The sequence below is a fragment of the Ursus arctos genome, unplaced genomic scaffold, assembly GCF_023065955.2.
Source record: "Ursus arctos isolate Adak ecotype North America unplaced genomic scaffold, UrsArc2.0 scaffold_37, whole genome shotgun sequence".
Taxonomy (NCBI): Eukaryota; Metazoa; Chordata; class Mammalia; order Carnivora; family Ursidae; genus Ursus; species Ursus arctos.
Genome location: NW_026623053.1, coordinates 4027151 through 4047233, shown reverse-complemented (window position 1 = coordinate 4047233; position 20083 = coordinate 4027151). Strand labels below are relative to the sequence as shown.

Genomic DNA, 20083 nt, shown 5'->3' with positions numbered 1-20083 from the left:
AGGCAGACACTTAACAACTGAGCCACCCAGGCGCCCCATATCTAATCTATTTTTGACCCATCTATTCCTCTGATAAATTTCTGTATTGAACAGTTCTATAATTTCTATTGATTCATTTCCAAATTTGCAATGTATTTTGTAAAGACTTTGTGATTCGGGCAAAAAGCCCATAAATAAATGCCAAAATTATCAAGCAAGATTTGATGAGGAACAAGATATTTATATAGTCTCAAAATATCTTCTCATAGATTACTTAATAATTACAAAGCATAATGATAACTTTTGAGAAAACCTGGCAAATGCTTTCTTAACCAAGTGATAAAAGTTAACATCGCCAATAATGGGACAAACTGACATCATGTACCCCCTACTGTGACGCAGTGAGGAGGACACAGTATCACTTTTGTGGTATCCCTGTAAAAAATTCATAACCGGAATCTAATCACAAAGAAACATCAGACAAATCCAAATTGAGGAACACTCTACAGAACAGCTCACCTATACTCTTCAAAAATGTCAACTGTCAGGAAAGACAAAGATGAAGAACTGTTCCAGATTAAAGGAAACTAAAGAGACATGACCCAATGCAATGTATGATCCTGGATTAGATAAGGGGAAAAAGACTGCTAATAATGGACATTACTGGGACAACTGGCAAATTCTGAGAATGGACTGGACATTAGGTACCATGTATCCACAACAAGTTTGCAAACTTGATAACTTGACTGTGGTCATATAATTTTCTTTTCCTTACTAAAATATATAGCAGTAATGGGGCATGAGACGTACAACCTATTCTCAAATGCTTCAGAATAAATGATAAAGCAGAAAGTGGAAAAATGCTAAAAGTTGGTGAATTTGTGTGTATATGAATTTTTCTGTCCTAGTCATGCAGCTCTTATGTAAGTTTGAAATTATTTTAAGACAAAATGTTTTTTTAAATTTAGGTCTTAATTTTTTCATAGCTCCAGTTCTTTGTTGACATTTTAAAGTTCAGCTTTTATCTCCACGAAGCTAGTAAGCACAGCTGTTACAAAGGCTGTGTCTGATAATTCCGGTATCTGGAGTTCTGGTGGGCACTGCGTCAGCCCTTGTCTCTCTAGCCCTGCAAATGCTGAAAGCAGAGTGCTACCTCTCAGAACATAAGAGACTCAGAATGGGGCTGCCTTCTGGGTTCTAGACCAAAGTGGGCAGTTCTGCCCAGGGCAGACATCTCCCTATGCTGGGCAGACACCAGACTCAGACTGCATCCTGTTTCCCTACCCTGAAAGTCCACCAAAAGCAAGGTTCTGTCTCTCCACCACTTCTTCCAGACTGGTAAGGTCTCAGGGCGGAAGCAGTTTCAGCTCACTTCTCTGGGCTTCAATCATCTCCCTGATCGAGGATATGTAATTCTTCCCTCTCTTGCTGACTATTTAATGCTTTTAAGAAATATTAGATCTTTAAAAAATATATTAACTTTACCTCTTTAGTTGTCATCAATGAGGGAGTTGGTCTGAATTATGTAGTTTGCCCATATTATAACCTGAAACCATGTTTAACTTTCACTGTAACACAAAAAGCTTTGCCTTAATTTAAAAAATTTGGATCAACATCACAAATAAACCAATCACACTCCTCTTCCTATTTCTTTGTTAACTATAATTCACAAGATATACTTGCTAGGTAACTAAACTGGCAAGCTAACTAGCTTTAAATACATAGAAAGCTACTTTGAGAATTCCAGCCTCGGTTGGCCTAACTGGCACACTTGTAACATAAAACTAAGTCTAGGGTCTTCGGTACTCATTTTCCATGAAAAGTTTAGCAATGCAAGATGAAAAAAAAAAGTAAATAACTGACTTGATAAAGTAATCTAATGTTAAACAGGAGATTAGATTTTAAAAAGACAATACCATTTACAGGATTTAGGGCTTCCTTCTCCATCACTGCTGAGTGGGATGATGTCATTTCCTCTTCCTTTTGCTGATTTTTTAAACCATCATCTATGGAGCTCTTAAGCCCTGAGAGCTTCCATTCAGTGTAGTTCACCTGCTTCAGAATAAGGACAACAAATATAATTACAGTTGGCCCTTGAACAACATGGGGGTTAGGGACACCGAAAATCTGTGTATAATTTCTGGCCCCCACCCCAAACTGAACTACTAACTTACTGTTGACCAGAAACCTTACCAATAACATAAACAGTTGATTAACACATTCTGTATATATATTATATATCTTTACAATAAAGGAAGCTAGAGAAAAGAAAATGTTATTAAGAAAATCATAAGGATTATCAGCAATAGCCAAACTATGGAAAGAGCCCAAATATTCATTGACTGGTGAATGGATAAAGAAGATGTGGTATATATATACAATGGAATATTACTCAGCCATCAAAAAGAACGAAATCTTGCCATTTGCCACAATGTAGATGGAGCTAGAGTGTATTATGCTAAGTGAAGTAAGTCAGTCAGAGGAAGATAAATACCATATGATTTCACTCATATGTGGAATTTAAGAAACAAAAAGATGAACATATGGGAAGGAAAAAAAAGAGAGGGAAAGAAACCATAAGAGACTCTTAACAATAGAGAATAAATGATAGAGAAACAATGAGGGCTGAGGGAGGGAGGGGGATGTGATGGGTGATGGGTGTAAAGAAGGTCATTTGTGGAGATGAGCACTGGGTGTTAGATGTAAGTGATAAATCACTAAATTCTACTCCTGAAACCAATATTACACTATATGTTAATTAACTAGAATTTAAATAAAAATTTGAAAAGAAAAAAAAAAAGTAGAGCGAGCTCCAGAGCTATCCAGAGGAATTCTAGTGTTTGCTGCAGTAACCTTATCAGCCCACCAAGATGGCGGTGCAAGTGGCCAAAAGGTGGAACGTTCGATGTCCACCTGAAGTAAATTGGATTTTATATATAAGAAATTTACCATACAAAATCACAGCTGAAGAAATGTATGATATATTTGGGAAATATGGACCTATTCGTCAAATCCGAGTGGGAAACACACCTGAAACTAGAGGAACAGCTTATGTGGTCTTTGAAGACATCTTTAACGCCAAGAACACACATGATCAACTTGCAGGACTCCATTTTTGGAACAGATACCTGGTGGGTTTGTGCTATAATGCCAACAGCGCATTTCAGAAGACGGACACAAAAAAGAAGAAAGAGCAGCAGTTGAAGCTTCTCAGGGAGAAATATGGCATTAACACAGATCCACCGAAATAAATGTTTTCTGCATTTTCATTTTAGACTAAAACCCATAAATGATCACCATCACCCTTTTATTTTTAATTAATGCTGAATGTTGTAATTTTTTATTCAAAAGGACCTGCTTGAAACTTTTGATATGTGTTAGAATATGTTATGTGAATAAACTTGTAACTTTTTGTAAAAAAAAAAAAAGATTAGAAAAAAATTCATAAGGAAGTGAAAATATATTCATAATACTGTATTTATTGAAAAAAACCTTCATGTATAAGTGGATATATGTAGCTCAAATCCATGTTGTTCAAGGGTTAATTGTATATATATTGTATAATTATAATAATTTCATAAAATTAACAATTATATATTAATATAATCATACAACCAATATAAATGATTATAACATATAATCATGTTATTTAATCATATAATATCTACAATCTCATATATTTTTAGGTGCTACATAGTAACTTTAATCCAGCTTCCTATGAAGAAAAGATAGTATCAAGCATATAGTAGATGTTTAGCAAATACTTGTTCTTTAACTTATTTTGACTACATTTGAGGTAGACTGGTAAAATTCTTAGTATAAATTGCAGAATCCATAAGCTATTGAATTAAATTACATTGAAATGAAGTGAACAGTTCAGAGTTTTATTAAACTACTTGTGTTTGAGGAAACACATGTTGGCCACAAAAAACCATGATTACTGCTTATCTTGGGTGTCTGCTTCTACCTGAGAATAACATATCTGGGGACACTACAACCCATATTTTAACCCTGCAGGGTGTCTAAGGCCTTACTTGTAGTGTATTTCCGGTTAAGATGTTACGACTAAGATATTCCATTCTGTTCTTCCCTTGGATGCCTGTTCTTTTGCCATGTTTTCTTCTCGAGTAGCTTGCAACCTGGTGTTCCCTTTCCTTTCTTTCTCCTACCTGTGGAGGTTTTCGCTTAGCTTGATACTGGCCAGCTTCAATGGGAATCTCAGCAAATGCCATCTGGTCCTAAATAGAAGGATCAGAGACAGCCTTACAAGATGAGAGTTTAACAGCCTCGCATGAGACTTTATGCCTCTCCTGCCACAGAGCTGAGAGGTGCCATCTCTCTCTCCTCCCAACGATAAAACCCAGGGTTCTGCTTCCTCGGTAGGCTCATGGCCCTACGAGGGATGCAGAATAAGACTGCCGAACACGTGACATTCACAGAAGGCATTTCTTATACTACCATTTTAATACTGTTTTCCTCAAATATGCTCCACAGGATTGGTGGAGATCTGCTACCTGGGGAGAAAAGGAAGCCTTTTCCTCTTCAGATGAGAGCTCTAAACTGTCTTTGGTGTCCTTCTCCTCAGGCTGAGCTTCTGGTTTCAGGAAGCTCTCTGGGGGTAGGTAGACAGACTTCCAATCCAGTTGCGCCTCAACAAATCCATTAGGGTTCCCCGCAGGGTCAGTGAGGTTAAAATCACCTGAGAAACACACAGACACATAAGATCTGATCACATGAAATAGGCAAGAATTTACCAGCCAGCACCTTATCTATTCCCCAATGTTGAATTTTACCGTATTTTGTTTGTCATTAATTAACATTCATTACGTAAGTATGATGTTACCATACTTTATGTTACTTAGAAGTAACATAAAATAGCAGTGAATATTAATATTCACTTAGAATATTTGTAGGGGAAGATGGGTATCTCCAGGTTTCAGGAAGGGGTAGTCAAAGACGTATGGAAAGGTAAACCTTGCTTGTCTTCAGTCATCCAGCCAATAAACATGATTGCATTATTACTATTACCTAATGCTTGCTAAACCTTGTAGACCCTCCCAAAAAAATAAGGACCACACTCAAGTGGTCCTTATTTCTAAAATAACAAAAGCCAAAAAAACCTCAGCAAAACGGCTTCTTCTAAATGCCAGACTTCTGATTTGTAACACTGATTAATTTAACAGATGGCCCATACTGCCTCTTCTTTTTGGCAAAGAATGAGTTGTGAGCAAACGTGTTGGCTTTTTTTTTTTTTTTTTTAAAGCTCTTGTGGTATTGGAAGGAGGGAGGTCTCACATACTTTCTGGAACATCCAGAAGCTTGTTAAACATAGTTGGTACTGGCTATACCCATCCATACTGGGTAATGAGAGCACAGACACCCCTGCCTCACCCTCCCAATACTGGAACCAGAGTTGACTCTTCCTAAGTTCACGTCAGCTCCATATTGGGGAAAAAAAGATCCAAGAAATTTGCCTTTGTCATGATGTGGCATGAAAGTCTAACTTGTGCTTAGAAGAAGCAAGAGAATTATGGGAGAGTTATTGCAGACACAGCTTATAGTCTGTATCTAGTAATGTGCTAAGAAACAATAGGCCTTAAGTAAACACAAACACTGGGAAGCACTGCAGAGTCAGAAAAGGTTTGTTCAGAGATGGATGTATGGACTTCAGGTTGATGGGTCTACCCACTTAAGAATCTTGCTTTGTTACAGCCACTCTGGAAAACAGTGTGGAGGTCCCTTAAAAAGTTAAAAATTGAGCTACCCTATGATCCAGCCATTGCACTACTGGGTGTTTACCCCAAAGATACAGACGTAGTGAAGAGAAGGGCCATATGCACCCCAATGTTCATAGCAGCATTATCCACAATAGCTAAATCGCGGAAGGAACAAAGATGCCCTTCAACAGATGACTTGATTAAGAAGCTGTGGTCCATATATACAATGGACTATTACTCAGCTATCAGAAAGAACGAGTTCTCAACATTTGCTACAACATGGACGGCACTGGAGGAGATAATGCTAAGTGAAATAAGTCAAGCAGAGAAAGACAACTATCATATGATTTCTCTCATCTGTGGAACATAAGAACTAGAATGATCAGTAGGGGAAGAAAGGGATAAAGAAAGGGGGGGTAATCAGAAGGGGGAATGAAACATGAGAGACTATGGACTATGAGAAACAAACTGAGGGCTACAGAGGGGAGGGGGGTGGGGGAATGGGATAGACCGGTGATGGGTAGTAAGGAGGGCACATATTGCATGGTGCACTGGGTGTTATACACAACTAATGAATCATCGAGCCTTACATCGAAAACCGGGGATGTACTGTAAAAAAAAAAAAAAAAGAATCTTGCTTTGTTGCTAAAAAAAAAAAAAAAGAAAGAAAGAAAAGAAAGCAGAAGCAACCAATGTTTCCATAGGATTAGTGAGGCACCAAGTCTTCTGCGCTGTTGCTCTTGACCATATTCTAAAACCCTCTCCGCAAGTTTTTTTAAGAGAGACTGTTTCAAGCAAGTAAGCAAAGAAAAGTAAGACAGGAAGACAACACTGGGCGGAGAGCATAAAGATATAATAATCTTGAACTCCCACCTTTAATGGATTTGTTTTGTGCAAGGGGAAGCAAGGGCACTTGGACTCGGCCAAGGTACGAGCCAGGCTCTGAGTCTTCATCATCAAAAACGTACACAGACAGGGCCTCCCGCCTCAGATATCTATCCAGGTCAGAAGTCACAAGCACTGGGAATCGAGCTTGGTCTCTAAAGTACGGATTGTTACTGGCTGGAATGATGGCGGTGTCGTGGTCAGAAAAGGTGAAGAAGCGGTACATGACGTACGGACTGGGCTGGGTTCCCAGCCGTCGACTCTGGAGGCCGTAGCATCTGCTGATTTCCACCCGCAGCTCATTCTGATGCTTCCAAGTCTCCGATCTGGACTGGAAAGAGGTTGGTCTTGGATGAAGGAAAAGGGCAGCCTGAGAGAGTTGCTGTAGCTGAAACCCAGCATCCTTGATGAGGGAGAGCTATGACCTAATGAACTGCTGATTTCTGACAGGGTCACAGAGAAACCTAATGACTTTCACTTGCCTGCAAACTGGCTGTGGCAGATAGTTCTTTGAGAGGGGTGCTGGCCCTCAAGCCTTATCTTAGAGAATGGAACAGAGAAGCTATTTTGTTCACAGCAGGGGGAGGCAGCTAGCTCCAAGGGTATGATTTCATTTCAAACCCAAACTTGACCAAGGGAAGAATCTGGATTGGTTGTGGCACGACAGTTTTTCTCCTTCATTCACATTCAGCCGATACTTATTGAGAGTGGAAGATTGAGCTGTTCTTGTGACCTGCTTGGCTGTGGCTCCTTTGAGATGCTTGGGCACATCCTTTTTTTCTCACCTGATCCTCCTGGGCCTCCCAGGCTCCAAACACACTGGCTGACAGGTAGGCCTGAGCTTTCTTGCGCTTATTGCCTGCTTGTAGGCTGGGTCCTATGGGAAAGCGCAGCCTCATCCAGTATTCTAGCACCCCGAAGTCTTCTCCACCAGCTCCTGGATAGCAGAAAGTATGAAAGGCATGGAGGATATGGATGGTGTGGCGGGGATTAAGAATAAAGGCAGAGGAAGAAAATGAACAACCACCAGAAGAGCAACTAGAGACTCTGGGAAATTCCACATCAGTCCTGGGAGCTGTGGGAAGCTGACAGCACTTACCAGTAAGTATGGTAGAGCCATGGACCTTCTCCACAGTCTCCAGCACCCTCTCAAAGCAAATCCATCCAGCGGCAAGGGTGTGGTGCTCACTGGCTACAGCCTGGTGCAGATCAAACCGGGCTGAAGCCCCATGAAGGTAGTTCAAAAAAAGGGAATCTGTTTCCACCACATACTGGGAAGTGAAGTCATAGAGGGGCTGTGGCCCCACAGCTAGTGGGGTACAGTGAGTTTCAAAATCATAGAATGAATAGGTGCAGAAAGTGGTAGGTTGAGTGTCTCCAGCCTGAGCCAGGGCAGCAGATGTCAGGAAGGCCTGGTGGATGTGTAGTTCAAAAAGATTTTCACTCTGATGCAGCAGGGAAATGTCCACTTCCTCCTCATCGCCACGAGTTGGCAGTGTTTCCAGACATAAGGACAACTGTCGGGTGCCATAAGCCACATCTTTGAGCTGTTCTAGAGGGAAAAGAAAACTGCCTATCCATTAAAGCATAGAGAGCTCTTCCTTAGGATAAAATAAGTTGGACATAAGGAGAATAAAAATCATGTGAAAATCCAAATTGTTGGGGCGCCTGGGTGGCTCAGTCGTTAAGCGTCTGCCTTCCACTCAGAGTGTGATCCTGGCAATCTGGGATCGAGCCCCATATCAGGCTCCTCTGATGGGAGCCTGCTTCTTCCTCTCCCACTCCCCCTGCCTGTGTTCCCTCTCTCGCTGGCTGTCTCTCTGTCAAATAAATAAAATCTTAAAAAAAAAAAAAAAAAGAAAATCCAAATTGTTGATGATTTTGAGACACCATGTACTTCAAAAGGAAAAGCAAAAGAATGACAAGCAGGAGCTTTGAATTCTGATGGTTAACTAACCCAGGGCCTGCTTTAGAGAGAAGATACAAAATGAATGACTGGAAAGTAAATGCTAAGCTCAGGAAAACACTGGAAGCACAATTTCATCTACAGATATCGTTGTTTTATCTTACAGCAGGGTCCTATAAATAAATTGTTAGAGAAGCACTAGAAACACAAAATAGGAGTATTTCCAAAAATTTGGGATGTGTGCCATTGAGAGAATACCAAGTTATAGTCATAGTGCCTATTACAAGACATCGGCCTCCACCAAGAAGTGATTTCCCTTCCAGCCAGATCAGTCATAAGAATCTTCATTCTGTTAAGAAGTTGGTTTCAACATAAGAAGGCAAAAAAAAAAAAAAAAAAATCCACTGTAAGTCAAAGAGTAATGGAGTAAAAATTTGGAGAGAAAACTTACGGCAAATAGGCTGAAAATATTGGCAAAGGGATGAAAAGATATGTAAGACAGTCTACCAAACCTGTGCATTACCTCCCATGTCCACCCAATCAGAAATTTGGATATATAGTCTGCTTCAAACTGGGGAGTATTTGAATCATCACAATGTGTCGATAATGAAAGTTCTATATTAAGAGTTAATGTAATAGAATAAAAATATTTGAACACATCAGAATGTCTTCCTGCCCAAAATAAACGGAATACAAAGATTAGATTAATGGTTTCTTAACTGATAAGATTAACATAACTAGGGGCGCCTGGGTGGCACAGCGGTTAAAGCGTCTGCCTTCGGCTCAGGGCGTGATCCCAGCGTTATGGGATCGAGCCCCACATCAGGCTCCTCCGCTATGAGCCTGCTTCTTCCTCTCCCACTCCCCCTGCTTGTGTTCCCTCTCTCGCTGGCTGTCTCTATCTCTGTCAAATAAATAAATAAAATCTTAAAAAAAAAAAGATTAACATAACTAAAATAGATTTAAAGTTTTGCATTACCTGACCCAGGGCTAATAATCTTAGCATATAAAGAAATTCTACAAATGAATAAAATGCTATCAAGAAACAGGTAAAGGGCAGAAACAGGCAATTCTCAAAAGACACAATACAAATAAGTGGTAAACATATGAAAAACTCTTCAATCTTACCTACCAGGAATGAAAGAACTCTAAGTTAAATTAAAGCAACTGAGTCTTCAGAAGTAGATAAGAGTATTTACCCTGCACTGTCCCAGCAGAAAGACCCTGAATCTGAAAGACATGAGAATTTCAATCCAAGGAAGGATTTCCTTTGTTACATGGCAGTGACTTTTTAACAGACTCGCCCTGGCATGGATAAATCATGCCCCAGCATGACCCACCTCCCTTTACCCTATTTCCACGCTCACTAAGTAAGCTGCTTACTGATTCTGCTTTCCAGAGAGAGGGCTGCCCTGAACAATAGTTCCAGATATTTTCACGGCAGCAATGAAACAGCCACTATCATAAAATAATAAATGAACATTCTGATTTAAATATCAATCTTTGGGGGTGCCTGGGTGGCTCAGTCGTTAAGCGTCTGCCTTCGGCTCAGGGCGTGATCCCGGCGTTCTGGGATCGAGCCCCGCATTAGACTCCTCCACTGGGAGCCTGCTTCTTCCTCTCCCCCCGCCCTGTTTGTGTTCCCCTCTCGCTGGCTGTGTCTCTGTCAAATAAATAAATAAAATCTTAAAAATAGATAGATAGATAGATAGATAGATAGATAGATAGATAGATATCCATCTTTGGTGAATTTGGTTATTTTGAGTCAGGTTTCTCAAAACTGAGTCTAATAACAAAGCTGATATTCTTGACAGGCGAGACTGAGACCAGCTCCTGACCAGCAGTGGCTGTACTAAATATAGGAAGTACCACACTATGAAATTTGCAATAAGTGTCTGGCCAGCTACCCTGTCATGTCGACATCCTCAAACTACAACAAAGAATTTAGAGACTTTTAGAGAGAAGTCACAGAAAAGAATGATGAGAGATGAGTGATAAAGCTCTATATTGGCCTGAGTTGAGGAAACAATCTTGAGAGAGGGAGTGTGTTACACCCACCCTGGGGGCCGACAGCGATATGCTCTCAATTCTCAAAACAGATTCAGTAATTGCTGGGCCCTGTTGAAACTCTTGAAGGAAGAGGAATCAGAGGAAGACACTGACATGCAAGAGGAAAAGAAGCCGCTAACTATGTCTGAAAACATCAAAGATGATAGGACAAAGAACACGAGGGACATGTCTCACGTGGAGACGCAAAAGTCCGCCTTCCAGGCAGGTGCACAGAGGCCACACAGGCATTAACTACGTGACGGGTCCAAGATGAGAACAAAGGACTAAGACTTGCCGGATATCGGAAGGCCATGGCTTCTCAAAATACCTTCCAGCTGATTGATACGATTATTCTTGAGGTCTAGCAGTTGATTCAACCTCTCCAGTTTTTCCTTGTGATCTTTATTTTCATTATCGGCTTTTGTCATCATCGCCTCCAGTTCCTCCTGAAACAAAATAATGTCTGAACTTTTCTATCTCAGTGGCCCAGAACCAAAGGGCCCAGATAAAAAGGTGGCATTTGTTCGGGTAAAGGAGACTCCACTCTCTCCTTTACAGGGGAGACTGACCCACTGGAAAAAAATCCTGGGGTCATCACAGACTCCTCTGGGACCAGTTATGCTATTGGTGCCATAGGATAATAGTTTCCTGATTCTGGGAAAACTGGAACCCAGAAGCTTCATATCCGCCGTTTTCATTAGCTGGCCCCTTCACCGGCTTCTACTGCCAAGGTGCCACGGGCATGTATGAGGCCTCAAGTGCGTCAAAGAATGGCACGTTCGGTGTTGCACGGAGCAGCATATCGCCTCGCAACAGCCCTGGAAACCCAAGCCTCGCTTCATTCCCAGTGTGGAAGTGGTCCCCGAGCGCCCATTTATCTACCCCCTTCCTGTACCACCTTTTCTTGCACCTGATAGCACACGTTGATTTTGCGCTGCAGAATGAGCATGTCTCTGGTCTTTTCTAGTTCCAGCGTGGTCTCTGCGTGCGATACTTGCAACTCACTTAACATCTGGGACAGTTTCTTTTCTTCTTGGTTTTTTGGTTCACAGGGCTATCGTGAGAAAAGCACAGGAAAGAGGGAATAGAAATTGGAGAGGCACTATGATAACTGTTCTCAAAGCAGTTGTTGGTAACAGTAAAACAGCAGCAGCAGGAGTGAAAGGGGACTGTATCACTTCACAAGGGCTCTCTCCCCTACTTGCTCATGTTCAGTCCACCAGTAGGTTACACTGCCTCTAATGGCTGTTCGCTCCTCAGCAGATCATTTCAAGTCCTCGTCTGAAAAAGCTTTCTAAATGCTGTGAGCTGGAAAGGGTGGGGAAAATGTGTGGAGCTCATGAAGCTATCTGTATTCTCTGCCTTCTCCCAGCCTTCTGAAGACTGCCCTCAACCATCATTTCTTCCAGGGATTTCTGCCAGACATCCCTCACGGGGGATCCCTCTGTTCAGGGGACTTGCTTGATTACACATGCTCTTACCTCTGTCGGATCAGTGTCTTGGGACAGAGCTGGCTGAGAGGCTGGTTTGTATTGTCTGTCAGGAGACTGGGAAACTGTCTCTTGCTTTTGGAGGATCTCTACTTCCTGCTTATGCTTCTGAAGCAGATTGGTGACTTCAAGCTGCAGATCCTTGTTCTGAGCTGGGGGGGGGGGGGGCATCATCCAGAAAGTTGAAACTCTGTAGTTATCAGTAACCATGCTTAAAGTTGGACCGAGTGCAAATTAAATTTTCCCACTAATGTTTTTTTTTTTTTAAAGAAGCTTCTTTTTTCTTTTTTTTTTTTTAAAGACTTCATTTATTTATTTGACAGAGACAGCCAACGAGAGAGGGAACACAAGCAGGGGGAGTGGGAGAGGAAGAAGCAGGCTCCCAGCGGAGCAGGGAGCCCGATGTGGGGCTCGATCCCAGGACTCCAGGATCACGCCCTGAGCCAAAGGAAGACGCTTAACGACTGAGCCACCCAGGCGCCCCAAATTTTCCCACTAATGTTTAACTCATTTTATAAATTATCCTTAGGGAAGCAATCCTGTCTTATTTCTACAAAGGGGTTCTGGCTTATTGACCCAGTAAACTGACCTGACACTAGGACTCCAAAAACAAAACAAAAAACACCTGTGGCACTGTAAAAACAAAAACAAAAACAAAAACAAAAACACCACAACCACCACCAGCAGCAAACAGAGCCACTTGGCTGACTGGGATAGTATGAAGTTTTGTTTTGTTTTTAATTTTTACTTTAAGTAGGCTCCACAACCAATGTGGGGCTTGAACTCAAAACTGTGAGATTAAGAGTTGTATGCTCTACCAACTGAGCCAGCCAGGCACCTCTACAGTGCAAACTTTTCTTTTTTAAAAAGATGTTAGTTAGTTAGTTAGTTAGTTAGTTAGTTAGTTAGTTAGTTAGTTATAAGAGAGAGAGAGTACATGAGGTGGGAGGGTGTAGGAGAGGGGGAGAGAGAAGCAAACTCCTCACTGAGCAGGACGCCTGACACAGGGCTTGATCCAGGACCCTGAGAGATCATGACCTGAGCCAAAGGCAGATGCTTCGATGAATGAGCCACTCAGGTGCCCCTACAGTGCAAACTTTTTGATAGCACCAGCCAAACCAGTATCTTCCCAACTCCTCCCCAACTCCATTCTGACTTCCATGCTATTGGTTCCCTGTGGTACCTCCCAGTCCCATCCTAACCTAGACAGGGGGAGAATGGGCGTTTGGCCATTTCTGCGTGCATGTATTTTGGGGGGGGGGGGTATGGGTGTTTCAGGGAAGGAAGGTGATCAGTATTTGGTGTGATCATTTCATTATCATGCATTAGGGGAGGGGACTTTAGACTAGATTATCCCAAGGTCTGTACAATACTTCACTTGTATCTCATACATACTACAAGGTCCTTAGCATGTGCTCCTGAGTTTTATCCCTTTATGGTTCCTATCTCTATTTTCCTTGATATCATACTTCTTTTCCTTCACTCTTCTATGTGAATATACTGGAATCTAATGAAATCTAACCTTGACATGACTAAATGTTAAGGCCCAGCCTAGCAAAAAGAAGTGAGACAAAGGTCTCTTCGACAGTATTTAATTAATCTTCAGAATAACTACCTACTATGATCTCAGAGTTAAGACAGGGGAAAATGGAAGTGGTAACCCAGAGCAGTGATTTGCTTCAAAGTTTGAGGTATCAGGTGCTAAAACAAAACAAAACAAAACAAAACAAAACAAAACAAAACGCCAAGACTCCCAGTCACCTCTAGAATGACTGGTAAGAATAAAAAGCACTTTCGATAAATAAAGTGAATGTTTAAAAACAACAAATTTAAGGGGCACCTGGGTGGCTCAGTTGGTTGAACAACTGTTCAACTCTTGATTTTGGCTCAGGTCATGATCTCAGGGTCGTGAGATTGAGCCCCACCTCGGGCTCCATGCTGGACATGCAGCCTGCTTAAGATTCTCTCTCTCTCCCTCTGCCTTGGCTCTCTCTCTCTCTCAAAAAGCAAATAAATAAATAAAAACAATAAATTTAAGAGTTGCCATCCTCTCAAATGAAAGCTCATCACTTATAAAAACCTCTGCATGTGAGGTAGGTGCCATGCTTTCTTGATTGTAAATCTGATCTGATTGCCAGTGTTCTTATTCTAGTTAATCCTGATCCACACAAAAATGGATGGCCCAAGTTCCCCTCACCCATACCAGACGTAGAGGATGCCTCCCTTGAGAAAGGTCTTCACAGCCTGACCTACCTTTCTCTCTGGACAGCTGAAGTAAGACTTTTCTCCTCTCCTCCAGCTCAGCATCCAGCTGGTCCTGCAACTGAGAGACTTGCTGCTGGAGCTGTTCTCCTCCGAGCTGAGGGCTCCAGTGAGGCTGATTACTGCTGTCCAGCATGCTGAAAATGGGACGCAAGTAAGGAGCAAGGAGAGAGCTGTCGGATAAACACTCAAAGGTATGTGATGTGACGTCTTTATTACACAGTTTCAGCATCTCCTGGGCCTAGCACATCATTCATTCCCTTACATGTTCTTTTCTGTCCCTGCTTTCTCTGTAACTGTCATTTCCAACTGCCTTGGAACTTCTGGGCCCTACTGAGGAGCTCCTTAGTATCACTTCTGTTTAGGTCTCAGATATCACACGGGAGGAAACAACCCAAGTCACATCTATTTCCCAAGAACTTCTCCAGCATGATAGCTTTCTTCAGGTACTGTATACCGAGACACTCTCAGGTCTGCTGAATTAAAAACGAGGAACAGGGGCACCTGGGTGCCTCAGTCCAAAGAGCATGCGACTCTTGATTGTGGGGATGTAAGTTCAAGCCCCATGTTGGGTGCAGAGGTTAAATAAACTTTCAAAGAAATGAGGAACAAAATATTCCTCTTTTCCTTACTCCATTCCTCTATCTACCTTCACCGATGGCTGGTTTAGAGAATACTTGCCTTTGAGCTAAATTATAAATTACTATACTGAAGGGCAGGAGCTAACCTTTAAATGACTGTACCCTGCACACCACTGTAACTAGCTGTCAGGGCAGACCCATTTTGAGTGTAAAACACACAAGGTCTGTCTTTATTTACATAAGTGAAGTGACATTGATAAGCTATTATTTCTGCAGATGTCTTTTTCCTATTTTTTTCATTTGAATAAATGTGGTCTAAAACCAGCTTGCTTAAGCTAGTATTAAGAGTTCTTGGGGTGCCTGGGTGGCTCAGTCAGTTAAGTGTCCGACTCTTGATCTCAATGTCATGAGTTCAAGCCCTGCGTTGGGCTCCACGCTGGGCATGGAGCCTACTTAAAAAAAAAAATGTTCTTGACACTTCCTAGCCATACATTACATGATGATCCAAGCAGGTAACATTCTGAGTGATGAAGGGAAGAGGCTAATAGTAATGTTTGCTACACAGACTCTTCAAAGTGGATAATCCCCACACCACTCTGTTTCACTGAGTCGAAGAGCATCAGATATTCCCACGATGCTCCCATACCATCTCCCCAATCTATCCCCTACTGACTTTAACTGAGGCAGAAGCCGTGTTTAACTTTTTTTTAAACCTCCAGGTATTTATTTTATTTTTAAAGATTTATTTATTTAAGAGAGAGAGAGAGCAGGGGGTGGGGCGGGGAGGACAGAAGGAGAGAGTCTTAAGCAGACTCCACGCTGTGCTCGGAGTCCACTGTGGGGCTCAGTCTCATGACCCTGAGATCATGAGCTGAGCTGAAATCAAGAGTTGGACACTTAACCAACTGCACTACCCAGATGCCCCTAAACTTTCAGATATTTTAAATTTCAAATTAATAAATGAATATGTTGTAAAAAAAATTAAAATGATACAGAAATATATAGATTAAAAGTGAAGGTGCCTCTCTGCCCTACTCCAATCCTTTCATCTCATGAGAGGTTTGCTGATTCTCTCTCTCTCTCTCCCTCTCTCACACACACACATCCCCCATAAATGAAGTCAGAATTAACATATTCTGTTACAACTTGACTTTTAATAATATATCTTAGACATATAAGTCTACCTCACTTTTAACAGCTTCATAGTAGTTTATTGTGGGGATGCAACATTATTTAAAATTTCTATCAAAGGAAATTTGGATGTTTCCACCTTTTTTTAAACTATTAGTAACAATGTAGTAATTAACATTCTTATTATACATTATCTTTGCAAATACATGTATATGCATGTTTAACATTTTGATAGCATCGAATTCCCTTCCAAAAAGACTGTAGCAATTTATATTCTCACTAACAGTGTCAAGTACCAGCTTCCCCTTATCCACACTAGACATTGTTTTAGAATGTGAGGGTACTTTTCTATAATTGTCTTTTATAACAAACAGTGCTCTGGGACCCAAACTTGATACTCACTTTTCTAAAAGTTTGTCATAATTGTCATTCAGCAAGTTTCGTTCTTTTTCCAAATCTTCAACTCTCTCCTGAAACTAAGAATGACAGTAGAGTGCCTGAGATAAAGTCGTAACACCTATCGCCTTGCACCTGTCTCCCTTCTTCTGTGGCAGAGTGGGGTTTGGGTAGGAGGCTTTCTATGTTCATGTCTCATGTCTATGAGGAGCTATTCAACCAGAAAGACTTGAACCAACTGGTGTAATAGAAACTTTTATTAGAAACAATGAGGATACTCTGAAGCAAATTTTCATAGTGTCTCGGTTTCTACTGTTAAGGAAGCAGCAGAACATTATAATAGAGCAAAAACTTTGGAGAACAGACACGAGTATAAAACCCAGTTTTCCTCCTAATGTTGTAATCTTGAGCAACTTATTTAACCACTTGGAGCCTCATTTTTCTCATTTGAAAAAATGAAATAGCCATAGTGTTGCTAAGATACACTTTTTAACATCTCTGAAACTGAAATGTAACTTACAACTGATGCTTACAACTGAGACCTTGCAATTATTATTGTTATTTACCTCCTTCAGTGTTATCTGCAGGATGGACACGTCTTCCAGTTGGCTCTTCAAGCTCACAGCCTTCTTGCTCTGCTCCTTCAGTTCTGCCCTGAGCTCATTCACTTGCCCGAGGAGGGCATCATGGGCTGCACTCAGGATTCCCTGATTCTGGGGCAAAAGGAAAGTTGCTCTGGGAATGATCATATCACTCAGCAGAAATGGTCTCAAGATACCAGCAACCCTAGCATTCCCTAGTGGATGTCAAGAATGGTTTTGATTAATAGCATGGTGCCTTTGTACTGTAAACTGGCCTTGTTTATCACTCTAGTGTTTCTCAGGAATTATTGTCTCCCTGTTAGTGAGGATTTTCTGCTGCAGGAAACTATAATGCATAATTGGAGCATTAATTTTCCCGAGGTTCAAATTAAACCCTGGCTCTAAGTGAAGTGACAATTTTCATAGCTGCCTTTATGTTCTAAGCTACCTGAGTGCTTCTTAGGGTGATTCATTCTTCCCTTTGCACCTAGCAAAGTGACATGTTAACTCTAGAAGGTAAGTGTGCGTTTGTTCTGGTGGACATCTCTGGTGAGGAACAGCTGTGGCTGTTCATGCTGGGAACTCTGCCCGTACCTGGCTTTACCCGCATCCCACTCTCAGCAGTGAAGGGTGCTGAACATTTAAGAACATTAGAGAAGGTATGCAACAACTTTGTTATATTTCATCACCTTATACATGCTAGAGGAATACTTAGAAATTTCTGAACAAATGCTATATAATTCTCTCTAGCAATAGGCTGAAAAATACTATTCTACATATTTCAGATCTCATATTTCAGTTTAATGAAAATGGCACAATAAATATCTTCTGATCACAGTAATAGGGCATTTGTCGTAATAGAAATTACAGGTCATAATAACTTCGATTTACTTGGCTAAATTCTGGTGTTATGTTACTTGAAGATTAATACGAATTTCTTTGGGTTTTATTACTCTTATACTAAGAAACAGAGTTTCAAAAAATCTTTATTAATGGGGTGGGGGAATGGGATAGACCGGTGATGGGTAGTAAGGAGGGCACGTATTGCATGTGCACTGGGTGTTATACACAACTAATGAATCATCGAGCCTTACATCGGAAACCAGGGATGTACTGTATGGTGACTAACATAATATAATAAAAAATCATTAAAAAAAAAAATAAAAAAAAAATCTTTATTAAGTACCTTCTGGAGCAGAGTTTCATATGCCTGAAAGAAAGAAATACATATTATTCTACTGATTTATCAACTCGATATTTGTTTTGGTATTTACACTGTAATACAAATGTATAAATGGTTAGTTTAAGAGATATTTAAAAATTCTCATACGCAACTAATGAATCATTAAACACTAAAATAAAATTCTCATAAATCAAGTCAATTTGTGTACTTGTTTACTAATTGCTGCTACTTTTCCCTTGCTCTAGCTTGCCAGGAGGTCTGTGAATGCAACAGATAGCACAATTTCTTTAAGAAGCATGAAGTGTCATTTATTCGTATTTGTATTGCATTTGGTGGGATATCCAAGAAAAATCTTGCTATCTCTTACTCAGCATGCTTCAGAAAGTTTTCTTTCCAGTGTTAGAAACAGAAAAGGCAACACTAAGCAAACTAACTGCAACAGCTGTTATTGATTGAGCAGTACTGTGTATTTCATTATCTGTTACACTAAGATCATTATAATTATTTCACATATATTATCTCATTTAATCCTCACAGCATATCTGCGAGGTAGTTATTATTACTGAAATCTTAAAAATGAGAAGCCCAGAGCTCAGAGAGCTAAGCCACCTGCTCAGAGACACTGGGCCACAGGGCCATCAAGTCAGCCCTTCTGACTCCGGAGTCTGTGTTACCAACCACCGTATGTACTGCTAAGGGATTACGAGAAGGCAAACTTTTTTACGTGCGTGTGTAAGAAAGGATGACTAGAAAGGCAAACTGCTGGAGAAAAACAAATTGGAAACCCCGCATTTTAAACAATGGTGGGTGATTACTCACCATTTTAGGTCATCTCTACTACCACCACTAACATGGGTAAGGATTTAGAACGGCTTGCTTCCTTTTTTCCTTTAACGCAATGGAGGAATAGATGGGTTTTTTTTAAAAAAAATGTAATCCTACAAATATTGCTATTTACCCATACAATTTTAAAATATCTTCCTTCCCATGTTCCTACATTCTGTAAGTGCTACCAAATTAACCAAAAGAATACAAGCATATGCATAGTTCTCTACGACACACAGGTTTGGGGGCTGACCTTGTGAAGATGCCTTTCATCCCCTCAGAAGTACCCAATCTAGAAGAATGACACCACCGTCATCTTCTTGCCCACGCTGGAGACCCAGGAATCGTCTTCCGCTTCCCCTTCTCCTCCACCCATTCCCTTTTGGTGATGAAGTCCATTCTTCTATCTCCTGGAAGTTCCCAATACAGCCCTTTCTCTGTGGGCCCCTCTCACTGCCCTGGTTGGGACCCTCATCTACGTCTCTTGGACCACTGCAGTCTATTTTTTACCTGATCACTTTACTTGTACCAGGCACCTGTATCATTCACTCCACTGCCAGATGATCTTTCCTTCTGGTTTTGTGATTTTTGATAAGTTGAAAATTTCAGAAAAATATAAAGATAGTATCAGTCTTCTATAATTCTACTACTCAGAGTTAATCATTATTATTGCTTTATAATAGTTTTTTAAAGTATCTTTATTAAAACGTATTTCAAAAAATTTCAAACATTAAAAAAAAAAAGGCAAAGTGATCACTTTGGGGAAAAAACTGACCATGTTGTCAACTTACTCAAAACCTTTCTACAGCTCCCTACTGTCTATGGGATAAAGTCTAAAATCCTGATCAGACTTCCATGATCCAGTCCCTGATGTTTCTCACCTCTGTGCCCTGGCCTACACCTCTCCTCCCCTGGAAAACCCTCCCCTCTCTTGAATACTCATTAACACCTGCTAATCTTTCAGTATCCCAATATTTGGCTCATGAATATACCCCTTTATGAATCCTTTCCCCAATCTCTGGGAGATCTGACTCTGTGTCCTTGGGTTCCTGCCAATACCCTGTACATGAATAGCTGTATTTGTTCACAACTTGTTCT

The 20083-nt window shown here is 40.9% G+C and overlaps 2 protein-coding genes across 3 annotated transcripts in view; one reads left to right on the top strand and one right to left on the bottom strand.

Moving 5' to 3' along the window:
* Positions 1 to 20083, bottom strand: part of RPGRIP1 (RPGR interacting protein 1) — a 65852-nt gene that overhangs the window by 28337 nt on the left and 17432 nt on the right. Inside the window, exons 7-19 of one of the 2 annotated variants that reach the window (XM_026489928.4) lie at positions 18164 to 18187; positions 16963 to 17109; positions 16403 to 16476; positions 14280 to 14425; positions 12018 to 12178; positions 11447 to 11590; positions 10832 to 10982; positions 7681 to 8133; positions 7367 to 7518; positions 6570 to 6912; positions 4494 to 4678; positions 4014 to 4217; positions 1896 to 2034 (exon numbers count right to left, since the gene is read on the bottom strand). In XM_026489928.4, the coding sequence (XP_026345713.2) occupies positions 1896 to 2034; positions 4014 to 4217; positions 4494 to 4678; positions 6570 to 6912; positions 7367 to 7518; positions 7681 to 8133; positions 10832 to 10982; positions 11447 to 11590; positions 12018 to 12178; positions 14280 to 14425; positions 16403 to 16476; positions 16963 to 17109; positions 18164 to 18187 (2323 nt within the window). Of the gene's footprint in view, positions 1 to 1890; positions 2035 to 4013; positions 4218 to 4493; positions 4679 to 6569; positions 6913 to 7366; positions 7519 to 7680; positions 8134 to 10831; positions 10983 to 11446; positions 11591 to 12017; positions 12179 to 14279; positions 14426 to 16402; positions 16477 to 16962; positions 17110 to 18163; positions 18188 to 20083 lie in introns of those variants that run through there. The other variant, XM_044380597.3, reaches the window with a different exon arrangement.
* Positions 2850 to 3259, top strand: LOC113248470 (splicing factor 3B subunit 6-like). The gene has a single exon (XM_044380598.3). The coding sequence runs from the start codon at positions 2850 to 2852 to the stop codon at positions 3228 to 3230; it is 381 nt and encodes a 126-aa protein (XP_044236533.2). The 3' UTR covers positions 3231 to 3259.